The following is a 12176-nucleotide window of genomic DNA, read 5'->3' as shown; positions in this document are numbered from 1 at the left end:
AGAACATCCCATTCCTCACCTCAGTCCTACTGCCACCATCAGGCCCAATACCAGGACAAGTAGTTCTCAGGCAACCATGCCAATGGCCAGGGAACAGAGTATAGATAATCCCAAAGTCATAGTCACTTAGTTTTCAGAAAGCACTGATGCCTTTTTTTGCCAGCACTTTCTTTCTTAATTATGCTCTGCTTAGGTGAACATTCAATTAGTTTGCCTTCTGTGAGCATACACCAGCTGGCTGACTGAGGAAGAGGAGGACAGAAGCTTGCTGCCAGGCAGAGGGAAGCAAGTTTGGAATTTTAAATCTTGTCACAGAAAGAAAAAAAGATTGGACAGAAATAGGCCAAAAAGTTAACAGTGACTGCTTCTGGTTGTTAAGATTGTGGGTGATTTTTCTTTTCTCCCTTCATCACATTTTTATATTTGGCCCAAATTTTCTACAATGAGTAAGCATTACTTTCTAAAACAAAAAAATAAAGGTTAAAAAAATCACATTGCAGACAATGTAGACTGGATTACTGAGCACAACTGTCTGGCCCTGTTGATGAACTAAAGTAGGTCAGGCAGGTGAGTTTGTAGGAGTGTGGTAAGGTCTCAGAGTAACTTGTAATTCTGACCTTTTCAGGACTGCAGACTACAATCATGTGCTGCATAATGATGCATCCATCAACAATGGACTGCATATATCATGGTAGACCCATAAGATTTTAATACTGTACCTTATCTAGGTTTATATTTTATTTTTATTTTATTTTTTTGAGACAGAGTCTAGCTTTGTTGCCCAGGCTAGAGTGAGTGCTGTGGCGTCGGCCTAGCTCACAGCAACCTCAAACTCCTAGGCTCAAGCAATCCTTCTGCCTTAGCCTCCCGAGTAGCTGGGACTACAGGCATGCACCACCATGCCCGGCTAATTTTTTCTATATATATTAGTTGGCCAATTAATTTCTTTCTATTTATAGTAGAGACAGGGTCTCGCTCTTGCTCAGGCTGGTTTCGAACTCCTGACCTCGAGCAATCCACCCGCCTCGGCCTCCCAGAGTGCTAGGATTACAGGCGTGAGCCACCATGCCCTGCCCTTATCTAGGTTTAGATACACAAATACCACTGGGTCACAGTTGCATATAGTACAGTGACCTGCTGTACAGGTTTGCAGCCTAGGAACAATAGGCTATATGCCTACGTATGCAGTAGGCTCTACCTCCTGGGTTTGTATAAGTACACTCTATGATGTTTTCAGTGATTAAATCACATAATGACACATATCTCAGAATGTGTCCCTGTTGTTAAGCAACACATGAATGTATACCTAGAACCGTAACCAGTCTCTCTCAAATTGTAAGCCTTTCATTCCATGGCCAGACAAAAGTGTGGCTAGCTCAGAGTTAACCTTCTTGCTGCCACAAATGTAAGCCTTTCATTCCATGGCCAGACAAGAGTGTGGCTAGCTCAGAGTTAACCTTCTTGCTGCCACAAAAAAGGTAAAGTGCCTCATCCCAGGCACACAGATTTGCTGGGAGCCCCATTCAGGTGCCCTGGTACTTGATCATCCTGTCTCCAGGATTATACCTGTTGTTATACTGTTGTTTAGAATGCTAAGGAACTCTGGGCACTGATGTCTATGCCAAGGTAGCAAGGCATGGCTGTATGATCTGATATCACAGCATTACATCAGGACAGCTCGGGGCCTGACAGGACTGGAGGAAGGGCCAAAGTATAAACTGTAAGGTTTCAGGTTGTTCACAGGGCCAACTTGGGGCAGGGTGAGCCACATCATTTGCTGCCCTTTTCCTACCACACCCAGAATAACTTAAAATCTCAATTTTTGGCTAGTCAGTGTCATGACACTACCATTTACTTTAGTACATACCCTTCGAGAACCACGGCGGCCTCGCAGCTTGGAGGGTGGTGGCGCCAGCTGAGATTCCCCCAGGTCGAGAGTGTAAGAGGGTGGGGAGGCAGCACGCATGCTCTTCACCACCTGGATACTGTCCTCAGCCAGTGGAGGCAGGCCCAATTCTGCCCGCTTCTGTATTTTGAGAGCCTGCAGATGCTCAAATCCACCAAGGGTAAACTAAGGAGGAAACAGGAAAGGGGCAGAGAAGAAAGAGGAAGGCAGGAAAGTCAGAGAGAGTAAATTGAGGGAAATATAAATGAAAGAAAGAGCCATAACCTCTAGTCCCCTCAGATCTTCTCCTTAATAAGGAAGGGGTAAATGTCGTTGCCGACCCCAGTCTTAGGAACTTAGGGGTCTGGATAAAGCATTATTTACTGACCCAGACTGGGAAACATCACCAGAAGTTAGAAAAGGGACTCCTTAGGGCCTGTGCTGAAAAAATAGGAAACTATCTCCCTTTTCAAGGAGCATATCCAGATGCTATAAACACCAGAGTCACTCAATTGCTTCTGCAGTCAAGAGGCAGTTCTCCCTATGAACTTTGCCTGGAGTGTATGTTTTCAGCCAGCCTTGTGGGATGGGAGCCAGAGATGAAGGATCAGATTGAATAGTTAGTATTAAAACTATAACCGTATACTTATAAGGACTTCATTTTTTTAAAAAAGCAAATCCTCTATTTATCTGGAAGGAGGACAGACACTAACCCCAGCATTTTACAGCAAGAGAAACTGAGGCACAGTTGCCCAAAGTTCCACAGTATCAGCAGAACCCAGATCTCCCAACTTTCAACCAGTGTTCTTTCCCAGAAACACTGGCTCTATCAGCAGAAGGGTGCCACTGACACCCCAACTCATGGAGTATTATCTCCCATCCATTCAGTAGAAAGGGGAAATATGCCCTGGCACAGAACACCTGATGCCTCTAGGACAGACTTGTTACTTCTCCCCATTAGCTGTTGGCTAATGGCTAGCCTATTCTGCTGCCTAGCTCCAGCCTCCTGAAATCAGACTAGAAGAAACTGATGTGGCACAGGGCATTGCTGCTCTGATGAGATGGAATTGGAGAGGATCAGCCACTCACCATAACCACCTTCCAGAGCAGGAGCAGGACCTTCTTTATAGGGAAGTGGGGAGCCAGGCCACTGCAGAACTTGGTAACCATGGAGAAGAGCAGAAGGGCAAAAGGCTCCTCATTGTGCATGGAGAAGCCTGGGGATGTGGAGAGAGGCGAGTGAGAAAGTGAGGACGAGGCAGCTAAACCCTGCCCCTGTAATCCTGATTCTGGGCACCCTGAGGAAGGCACTCACCTCCGCTGAAGAATTCCAGAGTACTTGGTCCTGAGAGGGAGGCTTACAAAGCCCCAGAGAGAAGCCTCTCAAGAAAGGGAGACCCCTCATGGCAGAAAGGGAGGCCATGGTAAAATGGCTTAGAAGTAATAGTAATGAAGATGTTGCTTTCTGGCTGAACGACCCAATACATTTCACTTTCCCACATCAATGACATATTTTTAAAATCCTATAGGCCTTCATATCCTATCCCTGTCAAATGACACCAGCTTATGTTTGAACAGAATTCAGTTTTCAAGGTGATTCAGCTCATTTTTTCATGTGGGATTCATGATGGAATGGAAGAGAGGTGGCCATCCCCATTTACAACCAAGGAAACCCAGGCACAGAGTTATATGGCTAGTCCTAGCTCACAGATAAGGGGAGCAATCAAGCCTGGCCCTCATGCCTGCCATGCAGTATCTCTGTCCTAAAAGAATGTTAATTAAAAAAAAAGAAAAAGGACAGTTTGCCTCTCCTAGGCAGATGCTCTGTTTCCCCTCCACTATCAGCACCCTATCCCTACCTTCCTCAAGTGCCGTTTCTTACTCAATTCAGTGCGGAAGGTCTCCCGGGCTGTCCTCCACCCGCAGGGGTCTGTCTCTCGCTCCAGGCGGATGTTTTCCACAATTAGGTACATGACACTCAGCAGCACTCTGGGGTTACAGAAGGGTCACAAGAGGTTCCCAAGGGAGTTACCAGCCCACAGTCAGAGACCTCAGGAATGGTCTCTTTGGGAGCCCAAACCAGTGAGATTAGCTAGAGGGCAACTGCCTAGTGGTCTGAGTCGTCTGAGATATGGGAAAAGGGTAACCTAGTCCTAATAATCCCGCAGTTCCAAGCCCATATACAGCCCCACTCACCGGAGCTCTGTGCTGTCGGCAATGGAAACAGCTGGTTTCCGAAGGGCGCTGCTACAGGCCTGGCTGTTGCTGCCGTGGTGGGGTAGAGTGGGGAGAGGGAGAGAATGGGAACCCATAAGGCCTCTTTCCTTTCTGTGCTCTCACTTATCTGCACATAAACATGAGTATCTGTCCCTGGCTATGTAGCTACTAACGAAACTTATCTAAGATAAAGGAGCCCACAACAAACCCTCATCTGTGGTGAAGACAGGCAAGGGCAGGGTCTGTGGTATCCACTCCTCTTGCAATCCCCACAATACTTAGTACTGTATGGGATAAAAAACAGATGCTAAGCAATACTTGATGAATAATAAGCAGATTTTACCCTATCTAAAACTCCTGGGTGACGGGCATGAGACAGAATGAGGGGTCACTATAGCAGTATCAGCTGATCAGGCCATCTTTAGAGCTATAATCCATGAGAGAAAGAATTAGGCACTATGACAGGATTTGGTCCTGTTCTTCTTGTGTCATGCTCTTAGGTAGAACAGTTTCCCTCATGAATTCCAGAGTTAAGCTTAGAATGAGCTTAGAATGTGCTTGAATAAAAAGTGAACCCATCCAAGACAGGCCCCTGAAGCCCAGGATTGAGGCTCTAAGTGGGGCAGAAACTTGCTGCTGAGCCCAACCTCAGGGAGGGAGAACAGAAGATCAGGGGACATGGCCAGATGGAGAGGAACCATCAACAAGCTTTGGGCTGAGGTGTGAGTAGACCCAGCTCCCCACAGGGTCTTTATAGTGAGGGAACCAGCACAGAACACGAGACCCTTTCAAGGAAGGGGGTTGTCTAGGCCAACTCTCCCCTAAGGTTTCTCACTCAATTTCCATGTGGAGTAGCTCCAGGAAGGCCGAGAAGGTCCCCATCTGATACAGCAAGAAGCAGTTGTATCTGGACCAGTGTAGCACATCGACCTCTGAATCACATTCCCCAAAAGTGCCTAAAAGGACCAGACAGTTACCATAGGGGTTGAGGGGGAGTGATATCTCAGTTCTTTCCACCCTGCCCCATGATCTTAAGACTTTTCTGTAACACCCTGCCCAATAATTAGGCTGACAGATATATGGCAGCCCTCAAGAACTTCCTGGAATGAGTCAGGGGAGAGGAGAGGCAGTCTCCAGAGTTAAGTCTAATGTACTCATCAATGGTCTGTCTTAAGTGTAGGATCGCCCAGAAGCAGATCTTTAAATAAGTAAGGATCCAAGTGCAAGTAGTTTATTTGGGAATTGATCCCAGGAATCACTAGTAGAGAAGTAGGAAAAGGAGATAGGGAAGAAAAGGTAGCCAATAGAGTTTTATCTTATGGGAAGCTCTGAAACAGTATAAAACATAAATCTCAGAGTTATCCCATGCAAGGGAGGTGAGATAGTTGGGCTATCCATTCACTAACTCCTGCCAGTCACTGGATGAGGGGTGCTAAACTAGAGGAGCACATTAATTACCTACATTTCCTGGCTTCCCTGTGTGGGCTGCAAACCTTGGGGAAAAAAAAGGTACTGGCAGTTGGAAGTTGGCCAGAGCACCAGACCCAGCAGGTATGGGTGGGTACTGCCTTATTGGCTACAGTTTTACCTTCACCCAATGTCCACATTGTTTCCTCTCCATTTATTTTTTTTCTTTTACAATTTTTTTTAGTTCTCAACTAGATGGCTCTGACAACCATCCTTATATTTATGATCTCAGGGCTTATTTTCACTATGCCAGCTAGGCCATCTCATTTCCCTTTCTGCATCTGGCTAACAGGTTTCTTCTGGGAAGCTTTCCCCAATTAATCTCATTTAATTGTGATCATCTCCAAATTAGTCACAGCAACTACTCCTGCTGCTATTTTGGCTTGAACCTTCAAAATGCCAACAAGAAACAACACAGAGGGTCCATGTGTGAGTCTGTAACACTCCTCCATATCTCCTCAGCTTGGGGGGCAGGCCACAGCTGATGAAAGAAGTCTCTATCCTCAGCTGGTAGACATGGTTAGCTCTGGCCACATTGACCTCCTTACTAGTTTTCACATATGATTATAGCTCAGATTAGGTAAAAAAAGAACACTATAAAAAATCCTGCCAGGCCGGGCGTGGTGGCTCACACCTGGAATCCTAGCTCTCTGGGAGGCCGAGGCGGGCAGATTGCTCAAGGTCAGGAGTTCAAAACCAGCCTGAGCAAGAGCGAGACCCCGTCTCTACTATAAATAGAAAGAAATTAATTGGCCAACTGATATGTATATAAAAAATTAGCCGGGCATGGTGGCGCATGCCTGTAGTCCCAGCTACTCGGGGGGCTGAGGCAGAAGGATAGCTCGAGCCCAGGAGTTTGAGGTTGCTGTGAGCTAGCCTGACGCCATGGCACTCACTCTAGCCTGGACAACAAAGCGAGACTCTGTCTCAAAAAAAAAAAAAAAAAAAAATCCTGCCATGGGCCAGGCATGGTGGCTCATGCCTATAATCCTAGCACTCTGGGAGGCCAAGGCGGGTGGATCACCTGAGGTCAGGAATTCGAAACCAGCCTGAGCAACAGCGAGACCTCGTCTCTACTATAAAATAGAAAGAAATTAATTGGCCAACTAATATATATAGAAAAAAATTAGCCGGGCATGGTGGTACATGCCTGTAGTCCCAGCTACACAGGAGGCTGAGGCAGAAGGATTGCTTGAGCCCAGGAGTTTGAGGTTGCTGTGAGCTAGGCTGACGCCACAGCACTCACTCTAGCTTGGGCAACAAAGTGAAACTCTGTCTAAAAAAAAAAAAAAAAAAATCCTGCCATGCCTGGTAAGATAAAGGCAGATCCCAAGGGATCCAGAATAGCACTCAACACCATCTCCTCATCTTCCTCATAAGCACAGGTTACTCCAGCACCTGATAAGTTCTGTCCTTGAGAGACAAGGAACTTTGCCTTCCCCACATAGGCTGCCTCAACCCAGTCCTGATAATGCCACTTCCCTCTCCAGCCTCCAACCCTCGCAAGCTAGCAGGGGTGGTCACTCACCTTGGGCCAGATAAAGAACAGCCCGGGCCACCTTCAGCCGCCGCTCCCTACTGACCACCTCCAGCCGGTCCAGGAGTCCCATTACATAGGTCTTTTGAGCATCTTCCTCCAACTCTAGCCATTCCTTGCCCTGCACTGGGGATAGAAGGCCATACATATCCAGTGTCAGCCACGCCATCCTTCCTGGAAAGGCTCCTGATAGTATATCTGCCTCTAATCTCAGCCCCCAACAAATTCTTCCCTCTAAAAGCTTTCCTTGTTTAACTGAGAAAGAACAAGGGATGGGAAAGTAAAGGACCAAAAATGTTCTGGCTTGAACCCACTCTGTAGTCTCATCTTCAACGTCTCCTTTGTCTTCCACATACAGCCTATATTGTCCTGTCTCTCTGCATATCCAATTCCTAGTCATCCTTATAGGCCCAATTCAAAATAACCTCTTTCCCACTAATGCTCCAGCCAAAAGCTCTGCTCCTAAGACCCTTTTTTCTTTTCTGTGATACTTAGTATTTTCCTCTTGGCCTCTGCTAGTTTCATGATGCACACATCATGCTGCCAGACTATAGCCTCTTTGTAGAAGCTGCTTCTCACCCCTGCCTCCTGCATCGCTGACACAGAAGATACTCACCATACATTTGTTGAATTGAAAATTGAATTGCCACAGAAAAAGTAAGGAAATGAAGGTCTGAGAATGTCGTGGTGTGGGCACATAAAATTACTATTGGGAGTGGGGCAGAGTTGGAGGCAGGGGTTGAACATTAAGGTCAAGGGGTTCTATTAGGCAGCAGGGCACCAGTCCAGCCTCGCCTCACCATCCCTCTGCTCTCCTGCCCATTTACACCAGGGAAAGGAACCCAGCTCAGGCTCTTTTTTGCTTCTCATGGCCTCTCCACTTGAGATACAGAGAAACCTGTATCACATATACAAGAAGAGAAGGGTATATGGTTATGGAAGGGATAAAGGATCATACTTTGTTTTAGCCCTTTACTAGGTCAGGCTGGGATATCACAGGAGGAAAAAAGAAGGACTCTATGAGTAAAGATCCAGGATCACCTTGAGTCTTGAAATCTTCTTCAAAGCATCTTCTGTTATTGGTGAATTCCAGGTTCTCAGTGTAGCTATACAATTCTGCAGCAGGAAAGACATACAGTCACATTCAGGAGATCCTTAAAGAAGGGGATTGGGGTAGAGAGGGTGGCATGAAAGAGCTGAAGCTTCCAACACATTCCTGTGTCCAATTCAATCCAAAGCCAGCTTCCTCCCGTTCAGAGCAGTTAAAAATAGCCACTTGTGTCCCTGGGTGATTAAACCATCAAACCTGTCCTCCTCCTGCCAGCTGGCTGATGCAGCAGAGAAGGCAGCCTTCAACATTCAGTGAGGGCCAAAAGGAGGGCTGGAGCACAGAGAGCTTAATGTCATCAACTCCTGTTTCTCAGGGCTGCAACTCCTTCTGCTTTGTCAGTCTAGACTGGGACTATCCTATCTCTAGGGGAGAGGAGAGAAACACAACTCCTGAAATTTAGAGGCAAGATCCTTGTGCTGTTCAGGAAGCCAGGGCAAGGGCTGAAAAGTAGGTCCTAGATGGCTCTTCAGGGCTGGAGCCAGTTCATTCTCTCCCTGCTGAGTTTACTCAAAGGGTGTATAAGTTTAGGTTCCTGCCCATGGCAGAGACTGCATAAAACCATGTAGAGAACAGATATAGTTGCCAAAGGACTGCCTGTGCCCAGGAAAAGCTAACTTTGCTGACAGCAGCCTCTCCATACAAAATACAGAAAGCTTATGAGAAATTCAAATGCCCTTTCCTACACACCCCTGCCCCCAGAACATTTTATCTGCACTCTCATGTTACAGAAGATGAAGAATTGAAGTAGAAAAGTCAATAGGTGATAGAAAAGATTTCCTCAAAATTTCTTTCCACACCTGAGCCCCTTACTGGAAATTTAACTAGGTCACAGATAATTCTCAAAGCAAAAGAAACTCACATGTTCCAGCCAGATGTCTAATGGTTGAGAAACACCTTGTCTGGGAGCCAGGACTTTGAGTCCTGAGTTCCAGAAGCTGGGAATGACCAGAAACAAATCCCATCTCTGAATCTTAAATTCTTCAGTCATTAGTGGAGAATGTGGATATATATATTTTTATTATTTTTTTTAACTTCCACAGAAATATATTTTTTATTTTTTTTTTTATTTTTTTTATTTTTTATTTTTTTTTTACCTACCAACAGCAAGTCGAAGAAATATATTTTTAAGAGTAAGGTACTACTCAGTCAGAAAAGTGAGCAAGGCTCTTAGGGTACTGAACTTTGGTTTTGTTCTTTTTATTTTTAAATTTTAGATTATGATTTTCATATACAGGTAAGTATGGAATAGTACATTTAAGACACTTGTATATCTTCAACCCAGATTAAACAAATGTTAGCACTTGTCATAACTGCTTCAGACTGTTCCACAGTCTATTTTATTCCCTTCTCTAGAGCTATCCCCATAATGAAGTTGGTATGTATCCTTCATATGCCTATTTTTATACTTTTACTACATATGTATGTGCCTGTAAACAACATATGATGTTTTGTTTTAAATTTTTTTTTTTTTTTTTTTGATACAGAGTCTCACTCTGTTACCTGGGCTAGAATGCCATGGCATCAGCCTAGTTCACAGCAATCTCAACTCCTGGGCTCAAGGGATCCTCCTGCCTCAGCCTCCCCAGTGGCTGGGACTACAGGCATGTGCCCCAACGGCTAATTTTTTCTATATATTTTTAGTTGGTCAATTAATTTCTATTTTTAGTAGAGACGGGGTCTTGCTCTTGCTCAGGCTGGTTTCGAACTCCTGACCTTGAGCGACCCTCCCACCTCAGCCTTCCATAGTGCTAGGATTACAGGTGTGAGCCACTGCGCCCGGCCTGTTTTAAAAATTTTTATTAAAGCAGTACCATATTGTATAAATTCCTTGGTCACTGCTTCCTTTCCTCAACTTTGTTTTTAACATTTATTGATATTGAAGCACATTGATATAGATTTTTTTTTTTTTTTTTTTTTTTTTTTTTTTTTTTTGAGACAGAGTCTCGCTTTGTTGCCCAGGCTAGAGTGAGTGCCGTGGCATCAGCCTAGCTCACAGCAACCTCAAACTCCTGGGCTCGAGTGATCCTTCTGCCTCAGCCTCCCGGGTAGCTGGGACTATAGGCATGCGCCACCATGCCCGGCTAATTTTTTATATATATATCAGTTGGCCAATTAATTTCTTTCTATTTTTTTTTATAGTAGAGACGGGGTCTCGCTCTTGCTCAGGCTGGTTTTGAACTCCTGACCTTGAGCAATCCGCCCGCCTCGGCCTCCCAAGAGCTAGGATTACAGGCGTGAGCCACAGCGCCCGGCCTTGATATAGATTATTTTAATGGTTATACAGTAGCCCACCGGACTAATATGCTATCCATTCCCTTACTGATGGACATTTTAAGTTGTTTTCAACTTTTCACAATGATAAACAAGCATGCAATAAACATCTTTGTACATTTTCTTGTGCCCAAGTATAAATTTCTTTTGAGCATACATCTAGGAATAGAAATGCTGGGTCACAATATGTATACATCTTCAACTTTAGATATGACCAAACAGCTTTCCAATTTTATACTCTGCTTCCCCATACCTAGCAGTGTATAAAAGTATTCATTTCTCTGTACCCTCACCAACCCCAGGATTTTAAGTTTTGCAATCTGATGATTGTGAAATCATATGTTATTCTTTTAATTTGCTTTCCCCCATTTACTAGTGAAGTTCAATATCTTTTCATACATTTAATGACCACTTGGTTTTCCCTTCTATGAATTCCTATTCATATTCTTTGCCCACTTCTCTATTTGGTTATTCATTTCCTCCTCTTCTCTTTATCTAGCTCTCTCTCTAAATATATATATATATATTTTTTTTTTCATATTCTGGGATCTAATTCTTTGTTGGTTATTAAACTTAGCTCTCTATTTCTGTCACTCATCACAAAATTTATTCACTTGTGCTTATTCACAAGAACTTCTTTTAAAATGTCTCTTTTCTCTGAAAAAGCATGTCTCAAAGTGACACTTCCATGTGACAGAATATTTAACTTTCACACCATCTCCACCCAAAGCTCGTTTATTAATAACTGGCATTCATAGCACGTATAACACGGAGGCCCTTACAGTGAGAAGATCACATTTACCCTAAGCTAAAAAGCCAGACACAGAGAAGCAGCCCAGCCCTGAAAGAATAGAATTACTTAAGCCCAACTCACAAACATACAAGCAGAACTCCACTCTAATGGATGCAGGTGACACATCCAGCCTTCCTTGGCTGGCCAGTTGTCTATAGAGTTTTTCCTCAGACATTGAGATTTTAATAAGGGGCAGGTGTTAGAGGGAAAGATGGAGGTAGAGGAGACAAAGGAGAGAGAGATGGAATGAGATAGACAGAGGGTGGCAGAAAGAAGGGTCCAGGCAAAGATATGGATGACAGTAGGAGAAAGAGAGAAAGAATAGGAAGAAAATGGAGAGAAAACTGTTTTGAGAGTGTACCAAAATAGAATAATGAAGGGTGATCAGGAAAGAGTGATAGAATAGAATGGAAGAACAACGAATACCACAGCCAAGTAGAGTCTACAGAAGGAAATGTGAAAGCAAATAAAGAGATATTTACCATTGGAGAATGGAGAGAAAATGGAATGTGGAGAACAGTCTTTAATAGACACTTGCTGAGAACAAACAAGCTGCCAGGGAAGATCACAGCCCCCCTCCCTTCTCCTGGCCATTCCTCCACTAACTACTGACCCAACTACCTCATACCTGACAACTCTGCCGCGTGCCCATCTGCATCTCCATACTCAAACTCCAGAGTGGGGCAGTCCACAGAGCCCTGTAATGAAGAAATTTTTCTGGTAACTGAGGTAACTTGGGAAAAGGGGCTGCCAAAGAAAGATTACCCTTATTTCATCTTCTTCCCTTCTTGGAGGCCAATGTTAGATCAGGGAGGCAGTTAGGAGAGTTCTATTTGGGCCTTTCATCCCAGAGGTATCCTCATCCAAGCCAAAATTTGAGGCTCATTGTGGGGAG

The 12176-nt window shown here is 44.6% G+C and overlaps 1 protein-coding gene across 1 annotated transcript in view; it reads right to left on the bottom strand.

Annotated features, from left to right (window-relative positions):
• The window catches only part of STRIP2 (striatin interacting protein 2), a 57880-nt gene that overhangs the window by 40473 nt on the left and 5231 nt on the right, over positions 1–12176 (bottom strand). The window contains exons 2-9 of the mRNA XM_012789197.3: positions 11910–11979; positions 8148–8222; positions 7098–7232; positions 4938–5058; positions 4082–4150; positions 3768–3874; positions 2975–3102; positions 1868–2071 (exon numbers count right to left, since the gene is read on the bottom strand). Of these exons, the coding sequence (XP_012644651.1) occupies positions 1868–2071; positions 2975–3102; positions 3768–3874; positions 4082–4150; positions 4938–5058; positions 7098–7232; positions 8148–8222; positions 11910–11979 (909 nt within the window). The remainder of the gene's footprint in view (positions 1–1867; positions 2072–2974; positions 3103–3767; positions 3875–4081; positions 4151–4937; positions 5059–7097; positions 7233–8147; positions 8223–11909; positions 11980–12176) is intronic.

Source organism: Microcebus murinus, chromosome 9, assembly GCF_040939455.1.
Source record: "Microcebus murinus isolate Inina chromosome 9, M.murinus_Inina_mat1.0, whole genome shotgun sequence".
NCBI lineage: Eukaryota > Metazoa > Chordata > Mammalia > Primates > Cheirogaleidae > Microcebus > Microcebus murinus.
Note: the sequence above shows the minus strand (reverse complement) of the source record. Positions and strands in the feature narration are given on the sequence as shown.